This window comes from Chiloscyllium plagiosum, chromosome 16 (genome assembly GCF_004010195.1).
Source record: "Chiloscyllium plagiosum isolate BGI_BamShark_2017 chromosome 16, ASM401019v2, whole genome shotgun sequence".
Classification (NCBI taxonomy): Eukaryota; Metazoa; Chordata; class Chondrichthyes; order Orectolobiformes; family Hemiscylliidae; genus Chiloscyllium; species Chiloscyllium plagiosum.
In genome coordinates this window covers 68,641,979-68,661,568 of record NC_057725.1, presented here as the reverse complement: position 1 = coordinate 68,661,568, position 19,590 = coordinate 68,641,979, and the positions used below count along the sequence as shown (strand labels likewise).

Below are 19,590 nucleotides of genomic sequence, written 5' to 3'. Positions count from 1 at the left end.
GACAAATACAAGAACACCAAATTTCAAACAATTGCTGCAGCATAAAAGGATGCTCATTGGTCAGCAAGTTGACTCTGGCTGAGGCTTGGCTATGAGCAAGCAATAGGGAACTGTCAGGACCCACGCTACCAGGAAATTCAAAAACATTGCAAGGTTTGAATATATTCAAATTTAAATATTTGAATATATATATATACCAGATCCAATCAAATGTCAAAAAAGTTCAACTGATTAAATCGGTTGTTCGTGTAGCTATTGATGCACTTGCTATCATCTGCAGTATTTTGGTTTTGCCAAGTCTTCCAATTTGAAACACAAAATTGTTATAGTGCAGAAGAAGGCTGTCGAGCCTGGTGTGTCTACACAGACTCTCAATTGAACACATCAGTAAAGTGCTATTCCTCAGCCATCTCCCTGTCACCCTAATTGTTCTTCCTTTTCAGATAATTATCGAATTGCCTGTTGAACGCTCGGACTGAACTAGCTCTACCATCATCCTAGACAGTGCATTCCAAACCTTAACAACTCGCTGCTTTAAAACATTTTCCCTTATTTCATTAATAAGAGCAGATATGATTCGGCCAGAGCAGACTGGGAACAGAAACTTGAAGCCAAATCTGCCTCAGAACACTGAGATACATTCAAGAATGAAACATTAGAGAGTTCAGGGCCAGCATGTTCCAATAAAGAAAAAGGTGGGACTATCAAATCCTGTGGACCCTGGATATCCTGTGGATCCTGGGGCGGCACGGTGGCACAGTGGTTACCCTAGAACTCTGTGGGAAGCTAAGAAAGTGATTGCTGAGCCCCTCTGGCACTGCTGCCTCACAGCGCCAGAGACCTGGGTTCAATTCCCGACTCAGGCGACTGACTGTGTGGAGTTTGCACATTCTCCCCGTGTCTGCGTGGGTTTCCTCCGGGTGCTCCGGTTTCCTCCCACAGTCCAAAGATGTGTGGGTCAGGTGAATTGGCCATGCTAAATTGCCCATAGTGTTAGGTTAAAGGGGTAAATGTAGGGGTATGGGTGGGTTGCGCTTCGGCGGGTCGGTGTGGACTTGTTGGGCCGAAGGGCCTGTTTCCACACTGTAAGTAATCTAATCTAATCTAATCTAATCTAATATTGCATTGGATTACAAAAAAGGAAGGTTTATGGCGGTTACTGAGGACTCAAAACAGAAGAAGCATAAGAAGAGTACAGAATATGCAAGAGGAAACTTGAAAGGGGAGACTAGGGGAGTTATAAGAGAATATGAAAGGATATGGGCAGGTAAGCTAAAGGAAAATCCCAAATTGTTTTAAACTGTTCAGGACCACAATGGTAATTTCCATGGAGTCAAAGGATGTAGATTGGATTCTAAATGAATACTTTGCATTGGAGTTCACTAGTGAGAGGGATAATATGGGTATAGAATTAGGGAAAAGTACTGTGATATGGGTCTGGCAGGCTTAAAAGTAGATAAATCTCCTGGCCAGATGAAATGTATCCCAGGTTGTTGGCTGAGGCAAGGGAGGAAATAGGGCTGCCTACAAAAATCTTCCATCCCTCTCTCGCCACAGAAGTGGTGCCGTTCTTCAAGAATGGAACAAGGGATAAACCAGGAAATTACAAACCAGTCAGTCTAACCTTGATGGTGGGGAAACTATAGCAAGCAATTCTGAGGGACAGAATAAATCTGCATTTGGAGAGGCAGGGATTAATCAAGAACTGTCAGCGTGGTTTTGTTAAGGGGAGGTGATGTCTGACCAACTTGAATAGTTTTTATTTAAAGAGATGACCAGGTCTGCAGTGAGGACAATGCTTTTGAACTTTAGCCAGGCTTTTAATGAGATTGGTAGAGAAGGAAAGAGACTGCTAGAGAAAGTAAGACCCCATGGGGAATCAAGGAAATTTGACAAATCGGATCCAAAGTTGGCTGAGTGGCAGGAAGCAGAGGGTGACAGTTGAGGGATGCTTTTCCTTCTCGAAATCTGTACCCAGTGGGGTCCCACGGTGATCAGTGTTGGGACTGTTTCTGTTTGTGATTTATATAAATGATTTAGATTCAAACATAGCTGGATTGATCAGTAATTTCATGGATGACATGAAAATTGGTGGGATGGCAAAAAATAAAGAGGATAGCTTTGAATTAAAGGAGGATGTAGACAGGTTGGTCAGATAGGCTGATCAATAGCAAATATAATGTAATTAGATAAACGTGAGATGATGCACTTGAGCAAAACAAACAAGGCAAGGGAATACATCATGAATGGTAGAACTCTGGAAAACACCAAGGATCAGAGCACGAGGTGGATGTAGCCTTAGAAGAAAAGGAGCACCAACTTAAGACTGAGATGAGGAGCAATTTCTTTTCTCAGATAGTTAAATGTCTTTGAAACTTCCTGCCACCAAGAGCTGTATGGGTAGAGTCCCTTTGTATATTTAAGGCTGAGTTAGATTCCCCCACTGAGCAAGAATCTAAGGTTATGGGGAAAAGGCAAGAAAATGAACGCGAGGAATGCCTGATCAGTCATCATCCTGTTGAATGGTAGAATCTTAAATCGGTAACCCTGTTATTCTGAGACTATTCTCTCTGGTCCTAGACTCTACCATGAGGGGAAGCGTCCTCTCAGCATTTATCCTGTCAAGCCCCTTAAGAATCCTACATGTTTCAATGAGATCACTTCTCAATTATTCTAAACTCCAATGAGTAGAGTCCAAACCTGTTTAGCAATTGCTCACCAATCCTCCATACCAGACATCAGCCTAATGAATGTTTTCTGAACTGCCTCCACTGAATTATCTTTCCATAAATAAGAGGATCAAAGAATTTCAGTACACCAGGACTGGTCTCACCAGCACCTGATACAGATGCAGTTCCAAAAAGTAGGTGGTTTGTAATTGCTGATGTTGGGATCTTGCTGTGCTGAATTTCCTACGTTACAACGGTGCCACCTTGTAGAGTGCATCCTCGCAGTGAGACCCGGCAGCAGACTGTATCACCAATTGGCTCCTAGCATGCCCCGCGCCTCTGCCCCAAACAAAGATGGCTGCGACCGCGACAACACTCAGCACTTTCGGAGCCCACGTGACAGGCTCAGGTAAAGTCGGTTACCGCCGGCGGACGGTAGATTCGACGCACGAATGCGGTCGGACCTTTTGATTTGAAGGCAGCGAGGCCGGTGTTGTTCGCGCGGGGGCAATCGCCGCGCGCGGCCTCAGGGCGGAGAGCCTCGGCGGTACGGGGACGGTCCGGCCCGGCCCAGCCCGGGGATTCGGTGAAAGTGCGGAAGGGAATCGAACGCACCGAGCAGGACGGAGAATGGCGTCGCTGAACGAGAGGTCCGTGTGGGATGAGGTGGAGGTGAGACACAGAAATATAATAATAATAGAAAGGTAGAGAATGATATTATAGTATAATATAGTATAGTATAGAGAGAGAGGCTCGTGTGAGGTAAGAGAAATATAATATACAAAGTTAGAGAGCACGGTCTGTGTGGGATGAGGTGGTGAGGGACTGAGGGATATATAAAGATAGAGAGATGTCACAGTATGGAGAGGTAGAGAGAAAACGTGTGAGGTGGGAGAGAAATATATTCTAATATAGTGCAGAGAGTGGGAGGGAGTATAGGGATGGTTTGGTGTTAACTTTCAGAAACTCCCCAGATTCAGGAATTGGTTCTTTTGGACTGGAGAGTAACAAATACTCAAGAAGGGAGGGAGGTAGTAAAGGGGAAACTATAGGTCGTTTACTTTTATGTCAGTTGTGAGGAGGCTGTGAGAATCGACCACGAAGGAGGAGATGCTGCGGGGAATCCAATTCAAGGTAATTGGGAAGAGTTGGCATGGTTTTTGTGGTGGGGGAATTGTAAGTAATTTATTGGAGTCCTTGGGAAGTCAACATGCTGGAAAGAAATGGGGTGTACTGTAATTGCACTTGATAAGGTCCAGTCAAAGCAGAAAATAAAAGCTTCTGATATAGGGGATAACACTGATCAAAGATCGGCTGGCTGGCAGAAAACAGAATATTTATAAATGGGTTTTAATCTAATCACAGGAAACGACGAGTGGGGTCCTAGATGTCTGTGCTGGAATATCACCTTACAATTCACATCAGTAAGATGAGGGGAGTGATAATTATACTCAGGTGACATAAATAGGCAAGTATGTTGTGAAGAGAACATAAGGAGGCTGCAAACAGAAATAGACAGATAAATGAATAAACAAAAATCTGGCAGATAGTGTATAATGTGCAATGTTTCACTTTGGCAGGAAGAATGGAAAAAAAAACTGAGTTTTAGTGATATAGAGAATGACAGTAGAGTTCTGAGGTGCGGAGGGATTTCGGGTGTCCTAGTGTGTGAGTCACAGAAACTTGGTATACAGGTACAGCATGACATCAAAACTACTGGCAAGTAGCTAATGTTCCTCTGTCCAAGAAGTGAAATAGGGATAATCCAGGAAACTATAGACTGCTTAGTCTCCTATCAGTGGTTGGGAAGTTATTGAAGAGGATCCTTATGGATAGGATTTGTGCGCATTTGGAAAAGCATGGCCTAATTAGGGATAGTCAGCATGGCTTTGGGTGGGACAGCTCCTGTATCATTAACTTGATTTTTTTTCCGAGGTGGTGATGAGGGTGATAATTAGGGCAGAGCAGTGGATGTTGTCTAAATGGATTTTAGTAAGGCTTTTGACAAGGTTCCTCACTAAGCTCATCCAGAAGATTAAGATGTATGAGATCTACGATAACTTAGCCATTTGGATTCTGAATTAGCTTGCCCATGAAAGACCGAGGGCAGTGGTGGAGGGCTGTTTTTCTGGCTGAAGGTCCGTGACAACGGTGTTCCACAGGGATCTGTACTAGGACCTCTGTATATACAGTGACTTAGGTGGGTTAATAAGTTTGCAAATGACACAAAGATTGTGGAAATTTTGGATAGTGTAGATAGTTGTCATGATGTACAACAGAGATAGATCTGTTACAGATATGGGTGCAGAAATGGCAGATAGTTTAATCCAGGGAAATGTGAGGTGTTGCACTTTGGGAGATCAAATATTAAGAGTCCTGCCATTAACTGCATACTTTCCCTTAACAGCACTGATGTCCAGGGGGATCTTGGAATCCTAGTCCATAGCTCCCTGAAAGTGTCTACGCAAGTAGGTAGGGTGATAAAGAAGGTGTGTGACACACCTGCCTTTATTGGTCACAACATTGAGTACAGGAGTTAGGATGTCTTGATGCAGCTTTATAAAACTTTGTTGGGCTGCGCTTTAGAGTATTGTTTACAGGAAAAATGTGGAAGGTTTGGACAGGCTGCTGAAGATGTCTACTAGGATGCTACCTAGATTAGAGAGTGTGAGCTATAAGAGGTTGAACAAACTAGGGTTGTTTTGTCTGAAGTGGCAGCGGCTGAGGGGAGACTTGATAGATGACTATAAAATTGAGATCCATAGAAAGGGTTGAGAGTCAGAATCTTCTTCTCACAGTTGGAATGACTAATACTAGAGAGCATGCATTTTAAGTTGAGAGGGAGAAAGTTCAAAGCAGATGAGGAGTAAGTGCCTGGAACAATCTGCTAGGGATAGTAGTGTAGATTCGAGAGTGTGGTCCTGGAAAAGCACACCAGGTCAGGCAGAATCCAAGGAGCAGGAGAATCGACGTTTCTGGCAAAAACCCTTTATCTGGAATGAGGCTGGGAGCCTTGGGGGTGGAGTGATAAATAGGAAGAGGTGGGGTTGGAGGGAAAGTAGCTGAGAGTGCGATAGGTGGGGTAATGGTGATAGGACTGAGAGGAGGGTGGAGCAGATAGGTGGGAAGGAAGATGGACAGGTCATGAGGATGGTGCTGAGCTGTAAGGTTAGAACTGGGATATGGTGGGGGAGGGGAAATGAGGAAACTGGTGAAATCCACATTGGTGCCATGGGGTTGGAGGGTCCCGAGGTGGTGGTAGAGGCAGATATGATAAGGGTGTTTAAGGGGTTTTTAGATAAGCAGTTGAATATGCAAAGAATGGAGGGATATAGATCATGGACAGACAGAAGGGATTAGTTTTAATTTGGCATAATGTTCTGCACAGCATCATGGGCTGAGGGGCCTGTTCCTGTGCTGTGCTGTACTGTTCTATGTTCTAAAAAGGTTAATGGGATGCTATTGTTTTATTATTGAAGGAAGGATGTGCTTCAGTTATACAGGATGTTGTTGAGACTACATTTTGAATACTGTGTGCAATTTTAGTCTCTTTATTTAAGAAAGGATGTAAACATATTGGAGGCAGCTCAGAGATGGTTCATTCGACTGATACCTGGAATCAATAGGCAGATCTTATGAGGAAAGATTGTGCAGACTGGGCTTGTTTCTACTGAGGTTTAGAAGAATGAGAGATGATTTGCTTAAAAGTGTATAAGATCCTGAATGGTCCTATTGAGGATGATGTGGAAAGGGGGCACTGTTTAATAATGAGGGGCCACCTTTTCAGGGCAAAGACGAGAACTGTTTTCTAAGGGTTGTGAAATGTGATCTCTTCTGAGGCAGAGTTCCAATGCATATTTTTAAGACCGAGATGGATGAATTCTTGTTTGGCAGGGGAAATCCAAGCTTATTGGGGGTAGATGGGAATAGGGAATGCAAGCCACAAACAGATCAGGTGTGATCTTATTGAATGATGAAGCAAGCAAGTTGACCAAAGTGAGTGGGGAGAAATTGAGGAAGTGCCAGTGAAAGTGGAGGGTGAGTTTAGGGTATGAGTGTGCTGATCGAGACCATGCTGATCGAGGGCTTTACTCCAAACATCCACCTTAATCCCATCTCCAAGGTTACCTTTGGCTAACAAAAACCCTCCCCCACCCCCCAATCTCTGATTACAAATAATCAACTGATTTGACGTGAGATGCTACTTGTAAAAGACAGCCCAACTCTGTACTATCCTTTGTTTGAAAAATGTTTCCTAAGTTCACTCCCAGAAGGTCTTGCCTCTTTTTTTAACACTCTTTCCCCAGCCAACAGAATTCAATAGGATAGGTAGAAACCGTTACCCTTAATAGCTTAAACATTTCTACATGTCACCTCTAAACCTTTTAAACGTCAGGAGCTAAGAGATTATCTTATTTGCTCTCTCCTAATTTAAACAGTTTTACTAGAATGATACCCAGAAGTCAATGTACACTGCTATCCCTGAATCCCCAACCTCATCTTTGAAAGGTGCAGGGCCCAGAGCAGCTCCCAGTGACCCCGAGACTGGTTGAAGTAGGGCTCCATACAGCTGACCCATGAGGTCCAGCTCCTTGTGTTTGAATTTTTGAGAGAGAGACCAGAGTTCTATCAGCCTTTAAGGATTATTTTCTGGACCTGTTCAGGATCTATTCAGGCCACTCTTTGCCTCCACTGCTTTTAGACCCTGGTTTCCTCCTTTTTGGATCCAAAGTGAGTGACCTCATTCACTTTGATTGGATTGCAAACTGTTTAGCTCAGTTTTACCCAATTGCTGAATGTATCAGTATCTCTGCGAGATGATGTTTTCACCCATGCTGTTTACAGTGCTGCCTATCTTTGTTTCATCTGCAAATTTGCACCCATATTTCTGAGTCCTTGATAAATAGGGAGGCCTCAACACAAGAAATACAGGTAACTAACATCCAGAGATATTCCAGTGTCCACTTCTTTGGAAACTCTGTATCAGGTTGGTTAGGTCTGACCTCTCCTTTATAAACCCATGCTAACTCTCTCTGACCAGCTGGAAATAGTGGAGCTGTTCTGTCATTTTCTCTTTAATTATAGGCTCCAGTAATTTCCCCGTAGTAACGTTTGATTGACAGCTGTGTAACTCCCTGGTGTCCCTTCTCACTTTTGTTACATAACGAAGGGGCATGAACAATTTTTCAGTGTACAGGAATGGCTGTTGCCTAGATTGGAAAGGGTTGGAGTAGAAAAGTGTAGAGGTCTTACTGCACTTACATGGGTTTTTGCACCATCAGCCAACTTTGGAGTAGTGTCTGCCATTTTGGTCAAGAAAGGTATCCTCATCCTGGAGATGGCATTGTGAGCATTCACCAAAATCCTCTGTCTCTCTCTCTGTTCCCACACCCACCCCCCCCACTCCACCACCCATCCCTACTTGCCTCCCATTGATGGTTTCTTTTACTTTCTTCAGGATGGCATTGGTGAAGAGGTGCTTAAAATGTCCACTGAGGAGATTGTTCAGCGTACACGTCTGCTGGATAGTGAGATTAAGGTAAATGCTCAATACCTCAATTTGGAGTTGAAGATAGCAGACCTGTTGGTGCAGTCCCTTGAAGTCCTCATTTTCCCTCAGCCTGTGTTGAGCAGCTGATTGGAATGGGACTGTTTGGCCTCAGTGTCCCAAGACCTGAGGGGATTGGTCCTCATAGCTTCCACAGGTCACCCAATAAAATCTTCATGTGTTAAATGAAGTGAGGGTGGATTAGAATGTGAAGCTTTTCACATTTCAGTTGTCGACCATTACTTCCATTGCAGGCTGCCACACGAACAATGGCAATATGAGTGAGGTAGCAAACTAGGTATCCCAGAGTGATCCAGAACCACCAGATAGTGGTCCCAGTTTATGAGAGAGAGTGTCTGTGTGTGAACAGAGCCTGGTTTGGTGTTTGTTTGAGTGCATGGTCCCTTCACTGGTTTGATGAAAACTGTCTCTGACCGACTAACAGATTATGAAGAGTGAGGTGCTGAGAGTCACACATGAGTTGCAGGCCATGAAGGACAAAATCAAGGAGAACAGTGAGAAAATCAAAGTGAACAAGACCCTGCCATACCTGGTATCTAATGTCATTGAGGTGAGTACATGAGCCACTCCGAATAGTTCTGTTGTGCCCAGCCCAAAGCTGATTGAGATGTAGGGAATGCGAGCACTTTGTCATTACACCCGGGATCCCTCTGTAATGACAGTCCAATTGGAGATAGCAGTGCTGCTTCTGAGCACATTTCAGTGTTAATCACTTCACTTCAAATCTTGAACCATCTCAACATTGCTAATACTGGGGGAACCATTCCTTTGCAATGAAGTGCAGTGGAATCTGACAGCTGACAGAACCTCAGCTCAATGACCCGTCCAAAAGGTTACCCCTTCTGGCAACCTGTGCTGGCCCTCAGTCTGTTTGGTTGAGCTGAAAGTTTGTGCTCAGATGGTCTCAAAGGACTTGTGGTGTGACTTTGGAGCACAGGAAGTGTATGTGATGACTTTCTCAGCTCTGTAAATTCTCAATTTTGTTCTTTTTACCCTTTTAACGGAGGTCAATCAACATGACCCAACTTGAAGGTGAAAGAGCTGCAATTGGTATTGTGCTATCACTGCGATACACACACCCCCAGCTTTCAACATAATGAGCCATCTAAGGGAAGTCAGTGCAATGGAAAACGTGCTCAGATTTTCATAGTTCATGCAAAAATGTCTTTAGTTCCGTTTGTGGTTTATTCACACAGAGTAGAACTCATACAACAGTGTGTGTGGGGCTTCCTAGGTGTTGTGCAACTAAGTAATGGTGTCCCCAGGGTGCTCTGTGGGCCATTAACCTTTCTCACCAATGCATTGTTAGCCTGTCCTGGCACCATCATGGGAGCAGACAGGTTTTAAACCCAACCTGCCCCTGCTTGGAGTATTATTGTGAGGAGCACTGCTAATACCTTGCCCTGATGCTCTTTCTCAGTTACTGGATGTTGATCCAAATGACCAGGAGGAAGATGGAGCAAATGTTGATCTGGATTCCCAACGGAAAGGGAAATGTGCTGTGATTAAAACATCCACCCGTCAGGTAAGGAAGGCTTTAGATTTGTGATTTGAAGGAGCCGTGAGCTGTGATGTGGGGGGATTATGTCCCAGTAACGCGTGCCCTCTACAAGATGCAACAGTATTACTGTTTGTGAGGAGGACTTGGGGAAGGCTGCCACGACTGTTCAGGTCCTGACCCTTTGTGGTGTTTGTGCACTGACAGCAAGCCAATTCATCAGGAGCTGGTAGACAGGGTTGTTTGTCAAATCTTGCACAACCCCAGGAGAGAGGGATATTGCCTCATTTTTCTCCATTAGACCTGGCAGTGGAAGTTCTGAGTCTCCAACCAGGAGCAATGTTTCCTGTGCAGCTCCCCTACCCCAAACCTCCTCACACAGCATGTGCTGAACCCTTATTCTTGCTGCTGGGGTTGGGATGAGTTAACAGTCTGCACTTCTAGAAGGTAGAACATTCATTGCTTATTTTTCATGAGGTAATAAAGAAGGTTATTTAAGGGATTGCAATAGATGTTGTATATGTGGATTTTAAGAAAGTGACATGATACCAAAAAAGCTCATTATTAAAACAGAGGCTAAGCAAATATGAGAATCATTGTCCAATTGGGCAAATAATTGGCTTGAGAATGAGCAGTGAGTCGAAGTAGTTGGTTATTTTTCAGACTGGAGGGTGTTAGTGGGGATCAGTGCTAGGATCACATTTTACTTTGCTATATATAAATGACTTGGATCTTAGAATGCTGAATAAGATTTGAAGATGTGCTGACAATATCAAACTTAGAGGAGCGGTGTTATGACCCCAACTAATTTTATTACTAGAGAAATCAGGTCCCAGACTGAAACTTAACTTCACAGGTCATGTTCAGTTGTTTTAGTTTTAATGAATTGGTTTCTCACTGGGATACAAATACTCAATGTTGCAGGTTTGGTTTTAACAACAAAACAAATTTATTGCATGCAAGCAATAAAGATAAAATAAATCAGACTATTTACATATAATGCAAATGTAAAGATTTTGAAACACATGGTAACACAATCCCATTAATTCCAAAATCAGACCTTTATACATCCCAGAAACATACTTTGTACAGTAGTCCTATGAGAGAAAAATACCCAGCTCTACTACATTTATAGACTTAATTTAACTGTGAAAATCTGAACCTCTCCCTGAAGCTTTCATACACCTAAGTTTAAATGTTTTGTACTCTAAATAACCTCTTCAGCGTTTTATCCAAGCTCTTCTGGTCTAGAGCTATTGCCAAAAGACTTATTCTAAAGAAATCTATTTTTACTATCTTCCTTTTTCACGAGCCCTGCTTTGCATTTCTATCTTCATCCAAGACTACTTCAGAATTCCCCCAAACTGAAACTAAATATAGAAACATTTTGTTTTCAAACTATTGGCATTTCCCCTAACCTTAAAAACACTAGTGCAGAAATTTCTGAATGAAATGCTAGATGCACAGTTGTTCATCTTATTCGTAATGTAATCTCTTAATGTAAACAAACCCTCATTAAATCTGGAGGCTGCTACTCTGTCAAGTTGTTTTAAAAGGGGCACCATTTTCATGCAGAGTGTGGTGCGTGTATGGAATGAGCTGCCAGAGGAAGAGGTGGAGGCTGGTACAATTGCAACATTTAAGAGGCATCTGGATGGGTATATGAATAGGAGGGGTTTGGAGGGTTATGGACCGGGTGCTGGCAGGTGGGACTAGATTGGGTTGGGATATCTGGTTGGCATGGGCGAGGTGGATGGAAGGGTCTGTTTCCATGCTGTACATCTCTATGACTCTATAAAAGAAATTCCCATGGTTGTATAAATACTTTCAAGCAAATCATTAAACACTTCAGATGCGTAGAAAAATCCATTTGTCACTAATTCAAAGTTCAAAACATCAACCTTCAAAATCAATGATACACATATAAATTGCATCCCTTACACCAGAGGATGGCATGAATTGACTCTAACAAGTAGTAAATAGATCAGAGTGGGCAGACAAATGGCAGATGGAGTTTAATACAGAAAAGTGTGAGGTGATGCCGAATGGCTAGGCAGACGTTAGGTAGACTTAATGGCCTAGTTTTAAATACTCTGCAGGGTGTTTATGTGCATCTGTCTTTGACGGTGGCGGGCCAGATTGAGGAAGTGGGTAGCAAAGCACCTGGGATCTGGGAAATGCAAAGAGAAATTTTGTTTTGCCTGTGAGGAAATTGGTTGGGTGCTTGAGGGAAATAAAGCTGTGGGGCCATAGGTATCCAGTGTGGGAGTGGGAGTCACTGGATTGCTCCATGGGGAGGTAGTGTGAACTTGATAGACTAAATGGGCTGCCTCTGCTGTTGGGATTACAAACAGTGCTTAAGGCGTGTTTGGTTGATGGGATGTTTAGCTCTATCTTCTGTGTGTTGGACAGACATACTTCCTGCCTGTGATTGGACTGGTCGATGCTGAGAAGCTAAAGCCTGGTGACCTGGTGGTGAGTGCATCCCACTTGTTTCTTTATCCAGACCCCATCTCTCCCCTACTTGTTCTTCTCCCCCTTGGCTTTCACGGACAGTTCACTGCAACTGATTGAACTTGTATGTATCAGAGTCCCACCCCATTCTAACTCGGAGTGTCCTTATATCCTAGTCTGTGTGATGGTCTTTGATCTGCCCTGAGTAATCTCCTGTTTCCATGCCAGGGTGTGAACAAAGATTCCTACCTGATCTTGGAGACTCTGCCAACCGAGTACGACTCTCGGGTCAAGGCCATGGAGGTGGATGAGCGACCAACTGAGCAATACAGTGACGTTGGAGGTCTGGACAAGCAGATCCAGGAGGTCAGTGGGTGTCTATAATGAGGGGTGGGGTGGGTACTAGACTGCAGAGACATGTAGGGGACTCTCCATGAGTATGGAATGCTGCAGAATGTGAGTGCCTGAACTCCCATCTGAGGAAAGAGTTGCTGAGTATGTGTGAAGCAGAAGAATGAACCTTTCCTGTAATAATGCTGACATCTCTGCCTCTCTCTCTCTGCAGCTTGTTGAAGCCATTGTCCTCCCTATGAATCACAAGGAAAAGTTTGAGAATCTGGGAATTCAGCCTCCAAAGGGAGTTCTAATGTACGGACCACCAGGAACAGGGAAGACCTTACTGGCGAGAGCTTGTGCTGCACAAACCAAAGTGAGTGGCAGAGTGCTGTCTGACTTTCCAAGGAAGACAGGGGGAGCTTTAACCTGTATCTCACTCTGTGCTGTCCCCGTCCTGGGAATGTCTGATGGGGAATAGTGCAGTGGGAGCTTTACTCTATATCCAATCCCTGCTGTCCCTGTCCTGGGAGTGTTTGATGGGGAACAGTGCAGCGGGCGCTTTACCCTGTATCTCACCCCGTGCTATCCCTGCCCTGGGAGTGTTTGATGGGGAACAGTGCAGCGGGAGCTTTACCCTGTATCTCACCCCGTGCTGTCCCTGTCCTGGGAGTGAGTGATTGATGAGGATAGTGTCGCAGTACCTTCCCTTTTAGTTGAAGAGTAGCAGGAGCTTCATTCTGTGTGTGAGCTGACAGCTTTCTCCTCGCCTCAGGCTACCTTTCTGAAACTGGCAGGCCCGCAGCTGGTGCAGATGTTTATTGGCGACGGTGCAAAGCTTGTTCGGGATGCTTTTGCTTTGGCCAAAGAGAAAGCCCCATCCATCATCTTCATTGATGAACTGGACGCCATCGGCACAAAGCGGTGAGAAGAGTGATTGTTACGTTTCCACGGTCTGACCAGCTTTACACACTAGCGTTGTCACATCCCCACACTCTAACCATCGGTAGAAAGTGGTGGTGCTGAGTGTGGGTATTGAAAAGGTGGGAGAGAAGCATTTTGGGCACACATGGAGGAGAGCAGTGCATTGGTGTAGCTCTGTCTCTGGTACAGTGGGTTAGTGCCTTTTTATCTACCTTGAGTGAAGTTTTGGGTGATATTTGTGACACTGTGGGACATCGGGAATTCTGTATCTGGGGAAGACTGGGCAACAAATATTTGGGTTGTGAGTCATGCTGGTAAAGTGGTCTGTGAGCTTGCCGTGCCAGTAAACAATATCTGGCTGCATTATGATTCTGTCTGTTGCAGGTTTGACAGTGAAAAGGCTGGTGACCGTGAAGTTCAGCGAACAATGTTGGAGCTGCTCAATCAGTTGGATGGTTTTCAGCCAAATACCCTTGTCAAGGTGAATGTTGGAAAGCAACTCTACAACTATGGATGTCCATGTTGTTGATGGTCCCCTTTTGCTTCTGGAGGCTCCACTCCAGTGTCTGGGTGGGATGGGGAGGGTAGCAATGTCCCTGTCGTTCTATGGTTGGGTTGTGCCTGTAAATATCGATTTCCTTTAGGAGGGGCCAAAGTCATTTATTGGTGTTTTCCCGTAATGCCAATTTGTGTGGTAGTGGAGCTCAGGGCAAGTTTTCATGTGGGCAGATTGAAGTAAGTCATGATTTACATATGGACCACTTTCACAGGCACTAATTGCATCAAATGCTTGAGGGAAAACTGATGTTTTTACTCACTTGAAATCTAATTTGAAGTCGCCTCCAAAACATTTACAGATTTGTTACAGATTGAAACAAGTATCATCGTCATGTGACAGCTTGTCACAAAAGCAAAATCTGACTTTTCTTTTGAATGTTTGCTAAGTTTTGATCTATTTTGGCCTTGGCGACTGTCATTACCGGTCTTTGTGTGCGGGAATGTGAAAGAGCACAGTCTCTAGAGTCTGACTGTTCCTGTTCCTATTCCCCGATAGGTAATTGCAGCCACCAATCGAGTTGACATCCTGGATCCAGCTTTGCTGCGGTCCGGCAGACTTGATCGGAAGATCGAGTTCCCGATGCCCAATGAAGAGGCGCGAGCAAGGATTATGCAGATTCACTCCCGGAAGATGAATGTCAGGTGAGAATGCTCTGTGCTCAGTCAGGAATCAGTCCAACTTCACCAGCCCTACTCCTTCTGATTTCTCGTCCATGTGTTTCATCACACTGGTAAGTCCATCTCTAACCAAAAGGGGAGCAAAAATTTGTCGGTACATTGCCTAGGCTTAGCTGTATAACTGTGGTAGGTACATAGGCAGATGTAGTTAATACTGTTAAACTTATTAGATTGTTAAATTGCAGTGTCAAGTCATGGTTAATAGTACCTTTTGAAATATTCCTTTCTTGTTGCTGTCTGCAGTCCTGATGTGAACTATGAGGAATTGGCTCGATGTACTGATGACTTCAATGGAGCTCAGTGCAAGGCAGTGTGTGTGGAAGCGGTGAGTATAACTGTGGGACCTTTTTGGTATAGGGAGATTTACTGGAGATTCAGAGCAGTGTGGCAGGCGAGACACACTGGGGATCGGGAATTGTGTGTTGGGATAGGGGGTTTCTGGAGATTCGGAGCAGTGTGTCAGGAGAGAGAATCCCTGGAGAGCAGGCACAGTGTGTTGGCAGAGAGAGAATCCTTTGGAATCAGAAATGCTCTTAGGATAGAGAAAATCGCTGGAGATCAGGTGTGTTAGGATAGAAGGTTTATGGAAATTGGGTGCAGTGTGTCAGGAGACAGACTCCCTGGCAATTGTGAGAGGGTGTGGTGCTGGGAAAGCATAGTCGGTCAGGCAGCATCTGAGCAGCAGGAGAATTGACATTTTGGGCATAAGCCCTTCATCAGGAAAGGATTGTGATAGTGTGTCAGGATAGAGAGAGAAAGAGTTCCTGGAGATCAGGGACAGTAGGACATGTCAGAGTTTTAGTGGCTAGCAGTTAGTTGTGAAGGGCTCTCCCTGAACTTTCCTGCAGGAGAGTAATAGTTATCAGGAGGATTATTATATAGAGATTGCGTATTTGCAGCAGTCCTGTCATCATTCCCCTTCCTCCCCCACCTCAAAACCCTCAGAGAATCTGATATTTGGTGCTATTTACACACATTTAGGTGTGTACTTGTTCTGGAGAGAAGTCAGACTGAGTGTGATCCTTGGAGGCTGAGGTTAGTCAGCTTACCCCACTCTGTATGTTTGCTCTGTTGTTTCACTGGTTTGCTGATACTAAGTGTTCTTACCTTGACAGGGGATGATCGCTTTGCGTAGGGAGGCCACTGAGCTCACGCACGAAGATTATATGGAGGGCATCCTGGAGGTTCAGGCCAAGAAAAAGGCCAACCTCCAATACTATGCCTAGGAGCCAGGCCTCTTGTTAGTACCACTTTCCTGTACAATCCCTGGAGCTGGATTCAATAAAGTGATTGCTTATCCTGTGTTATCTGAAGTGGCTGAGCCAGGTATGGGGTGGGGGGGACTGGGACTTAGAACACCTCTGGACACGTGAGTATCACCTTGTCCAGTTGGGGGATGATAGTATTAACACTCCAGCCAGGTCCCAGATACACTGTACACAAGCAACAACTTCAAACAAAATAACACTCTGGTGTTCCGTAGCTTCACATCTTTTTAATTATTGACCAACTGAATGCTCAGTGTATATATTACAATCTTAAACACTCGCCCCCTGATCATATCAGTTTATTCCTTCAATCCTTGGCTATAAACATACATCAAAAATGGACATCACAATATTTTACAATTGTACTGTAAACAGATAGCACTGCACTTGAGTTTGATACAGTACAAACTTGTACATCCCAGACCTGCATGCTTCTTTCAGGAATGATGTGACACAATGAGCACAGCACAGTGGGAGAGAGGTCAGGGAATGGTGCAATCATTTCACGTGATGCTTGGGAAATGTGGGATGTTGGAACTATGAGAATCTGTGGTTGTCATGCCAGTAAAAGTGAGAGGAGAGGAGAAGCTAAGAGCTCTTTAGAAGATTGTGGGAAGGTAATGGGACTGATCCCACCGTATACACGCAAACTGTGAATGAAGTGAGATTGATGGACTGAGTGACCTCATCCTGTACCTGCTTCTTACAACCTTCCCTTTCACTGTCTGAACCACGGGCCAGTGCTGTTTGGGTGGGGAGAGTGCATTAGGGATAGCCCTGCAATTGGTTAGTATGAAACACCTCCCTCTCATTCCTGTTACCGAGCTCAGTCTGGATCGTTTATGGGATCTTACTGAAGAAGCTCAGCTCCACTCCCAGGCCATGACAGTGAGATACCTCATTAGGGTTTGGAGTTTGCTAGGTTGATTTGAACCAGATCAGTCATGACTCTGACCTTTATAAGTTAAATTTCCTGCTTGATTTATAATGTACATCTGAAGTAAGGTTTTTGAAAATATCTGAAGGAGCCTCTGGCTTTTAATGTGGAAATGAGACAAATTCAATCCATGAAATAAGCCATTCCTCACCTGTCTATATCACCCTCCTGGAGTCTACTGTTAGACATTCACTGCCCTCAACACACTACTTTTAACCAAACTCACTCACTTCCCCTAAGCAGACTGTGCTTCTCCTGCAGCTGATCTTCCAGCTTGTCGGAGTTTGGGGAGGGTTATTCTGCTGACCGCTGCTCCTCGCTGGTGCCCACTTTTAAAATCTGAGCACTGGTGAGGAGCACTGCCTAGCCAGCCCTCTGTGCCATTATGTTTATTCACCAGGAGTGGCCAAACCAACTCCAATCCAATGGCCAGTAGTCCATACCTTAAAAATATGGAATCTAGCTGTGTATTTCTATTTAGTAAATAAAAAAGGTATAACTGATTCCAGCGTTGAGGCTGTGATCTCTATACTCGGATTCACACAGTAAACGTCTGTTTCTTGGTCAAGTTCAAATATCGAGAAATCAGTTTGTATGATTTTTGATTTACTCCTTCACATCTTGGTCACTGAACAATGGGATTTTAATTGACTAAATGTACACAGAGTGTATGTTTACCTAAATTTGGCAAAGTATACATGAGGCATTTTCTGCTGAAACATTCTAGCGGATTTTGATGAATCAATTATTTCAGTCGGACAGTACTGAGCTTTGACAAAGGGTCAGTTAGACTCGAAACGTTAGCTCTTTTCTCTCCTTACAGATGCTGCCAGGCTTGCTGAGATGTTCCAGCATTTTCTCTTTTTTGGACAGTACTGGTCATCTGGGAGCTCTGATATCTCTCTCTCTACCACCTTTGAAGTTGTTGGCCGTTGCCTGTGCAGTAGCTACCGTTGGAATCAGCAGCCCTAAGCAGTACATAATGGCACAGAATTAAACAACAGCAGTCTGGCTGATAATCGAGACTCGGTCGAGTCTGTAACTTGGAAGTGTACAGCTCCTTGCCCCTTTATGGGATAATGCACTGCCCACAGTTACTCAACACTTTGTACTGTCTCTGGTTTGACAGGGAGTGGGAAGAGATGTTGCCCAGAAATCTGGCTATTGGCCAGTTTGTCTCTTTTTATCAGTTATATTAAAAAATGCATTTCCAACAATAGGCTGGAGATAGTCGCTTGCACCAGTTTTGAAGATTTAACCAAAAAGGGAGGGGGGGAAAAAAAGTTCAATTACATTCAAGGCAATTTACAGCAGTGACATTCTGTACAATTGAAAAACGTTTAATTATTTTATACAAATGAATGCAGAGGCAATACACAGCCAGTCACAGCCACTTTACAAAACCAAGTCCTTAGCTGACAAACCAGGTGCCTTCAACATTCCCACATTTGCTCACCTCAGCACTTTCCTTCGAATCTGCTGCTGGTTACATTCTGGGGTGGGGGGAGACACTGTTCAGTAAATGTACAAATGAGTCTTCTGGTTTTTTTTACTGTGCAAGTTGGCTGGGACGCTGAAATGGTAGGTAGTATCAAAATTGTATATAATAAATTTGGGAAAAAGACCTTGATGCATTGACAGAAAGGAAAATGTTTTTGCAAGGTTTTTAGGATATTTTTTCTCTTAAATCGACTTCAATGTACGAACACTGCATTATCACAAGTCATTCTATTAAATACATTCAACAAAACTGCTTTGCGTAGACTTGATGTTTAAGTGTTTAAACAATTCTCAGCACCCTGCCCAGGGGTGTGATGCAGCTCCTGGTGACTCTGCCACTTCATCGTTTGGCTGACTTGCTCCCTCAGGCCTCCGAACGTCTCATTGAATCCAGGAATGTTAAACAGTGTGGCAGCAGCATCAATTACATTGTCCCATTCTCTGCCCGTGGTTTGTGTACAACTGTGTGAGGGCTGCTGAGGGAGGGGGCCAGAGTACAGAGGAAACCTGCCAACAGTGTGAGTCCTAGTCCGCCCCATGCACAGAACATGGACCAGCCGTAGCCATGGCTGATATCCTCGGGCAGCCCGTACATGTGCCGAGGAAAACGGGAAAGTTCAAAATTAATTCCGGCTACACAAGTACAGAGAGAGATAATGCAGCAGGTTCCTGATGGGAAAGGAAGAACAGAATTGGTATTCCTCATCTGGAGACTAGCCCTCAGTGACACTTTTCATGGACACCTCACATTCCACGCGGACACTAAACGCACTTCTAACCTGGAATTGTTTTGTTCATCTGATGTCTAGTATTTTGATGAGCAGAAACGTTCTTACAAAGCAATCAAAAAGATAGAAGTGATCGCCTCAGATCTCCACAATCAAGATTGCTTTCAAGGTACTGGCGATATGCCGTCCTTGCAAACTGTTCACACCCTCAGTGATACATGATCCCAGGACAAAGCTATTGTCAAATGTCTGCAGGATCACTGAGTCAAACAACTGAGCCAAGAGAATAATATTGTCTCCTACCTCCAGAATTGATCGATCAAAAGGAAAGACTACAGTTGTAAAGGTACGTTCAAGGGTACAGGACTTCCAATGTCCACGATGGAGAGCATGGGTAGTCACTGTACGAACTGGGAGGGAATGAGTGGTCAATATACACAAGGTGTGTGTGTGTGTGGGGGGGGGGGGGGGGTG

General features: G+C 44.3%; 2 protein-coding genes and 1 long non-coding RNA gene across 3 annotated transcripts in view; 1 reads left to right on the top strand and 2 right to left on the bottom strand.

Annotated features, from left to right (window-relative positions):
* Positions 1 to 358: 358 nt before the first annotated feature.
* Positions 359 to 17,262, bottom strand: LOC122557995. The gene is made up of 3 exons (XR_006313998.1): positions 17,134 to 17,262; positions 3,046 to 3,051; positions 359 to 370 (listed from the first exon to the last, which is right to left on the bottom strand). It is a non-coding gene; the product is annotated as an uncharacterized LOC122557995 (long non-coding RNA).
* On the top strand, positions 3,117 to 15,987 carry psmc3 (proteasome 26S subunit, ATPase 3). Its single transcript, XM_043706297.1, has 12 exons — positions 3,117 to 3,341; positions 8,128 to 8,208; positions 8,663 to 8,788; positions 9,659 to 9,763; positions 12,149 to 12,211; positions 12,419 to 12,556; positions 12,756 to 12,899; positions 13,299 to 13,447; positions 13,832 to 13,928; positions 14,502 to 14,647; positions 14,927 to 15,008; positions 15,799 to 15,987. Exons 1-12 carry the CDS (start codon positions 3,300 to 3,302, stop codon positions 15,907 to 15,909), a joined length of 1,284 nt encoding a protein of 427 aa, XP_043562232.1. The 5' UTR covers positions 3,117 to 3,299; the 3' UTR covers positions 15,910 to 15,987.
* Positions 17,263 to 18,535: 1,273 nt separating the features above from the next.
* Positions 18,536 to 19,590, bottom strand: part of tmem276b (transmembrane protein 276b) — a 26,138-nt gene continuing 25,083 nt past the window's right edge. The window contains exon 4 of the mRNA XM_043706298.1: positions 18,536 to 19,057. Within this exon, the coding sequence (XP_043562233.1) occupies positions 18,813 to 19,057 (245 nt within the window). The 3' untranslated portion in view covers positions 18,536 to 18,812. The remainder of the gene's footprint in view (positions 19,058 to 19,590) is intronic.

What these genes read in the sequence shown, in the direction of transcription:
- psmc3 (XM_043706297.1), top strand. Translation starts at nt 3,300, where the DNA reads ATGGCGTCGCTGAACGAGAGGTCCGTGTGGGATGAGGTGGAG. An exon ending in TGGTATCTAATGTCATTGAG is followed by an intron (nt 8,789 to 9,658) that starts GTGAGTACATGA and finishes GCTCTTTCTCAG; the next exon opens with TTACTGGATGTTGATCCAAA. An exon ending in TTAAAACATCCACCCGTCAG is followed by an intron (nt 9,764 to 12,148) that starts GTAAGGAAGGCT and finishes TGTGTTGGACAG; the next exon opens with ACATACTTCCTGCCTGTGAT.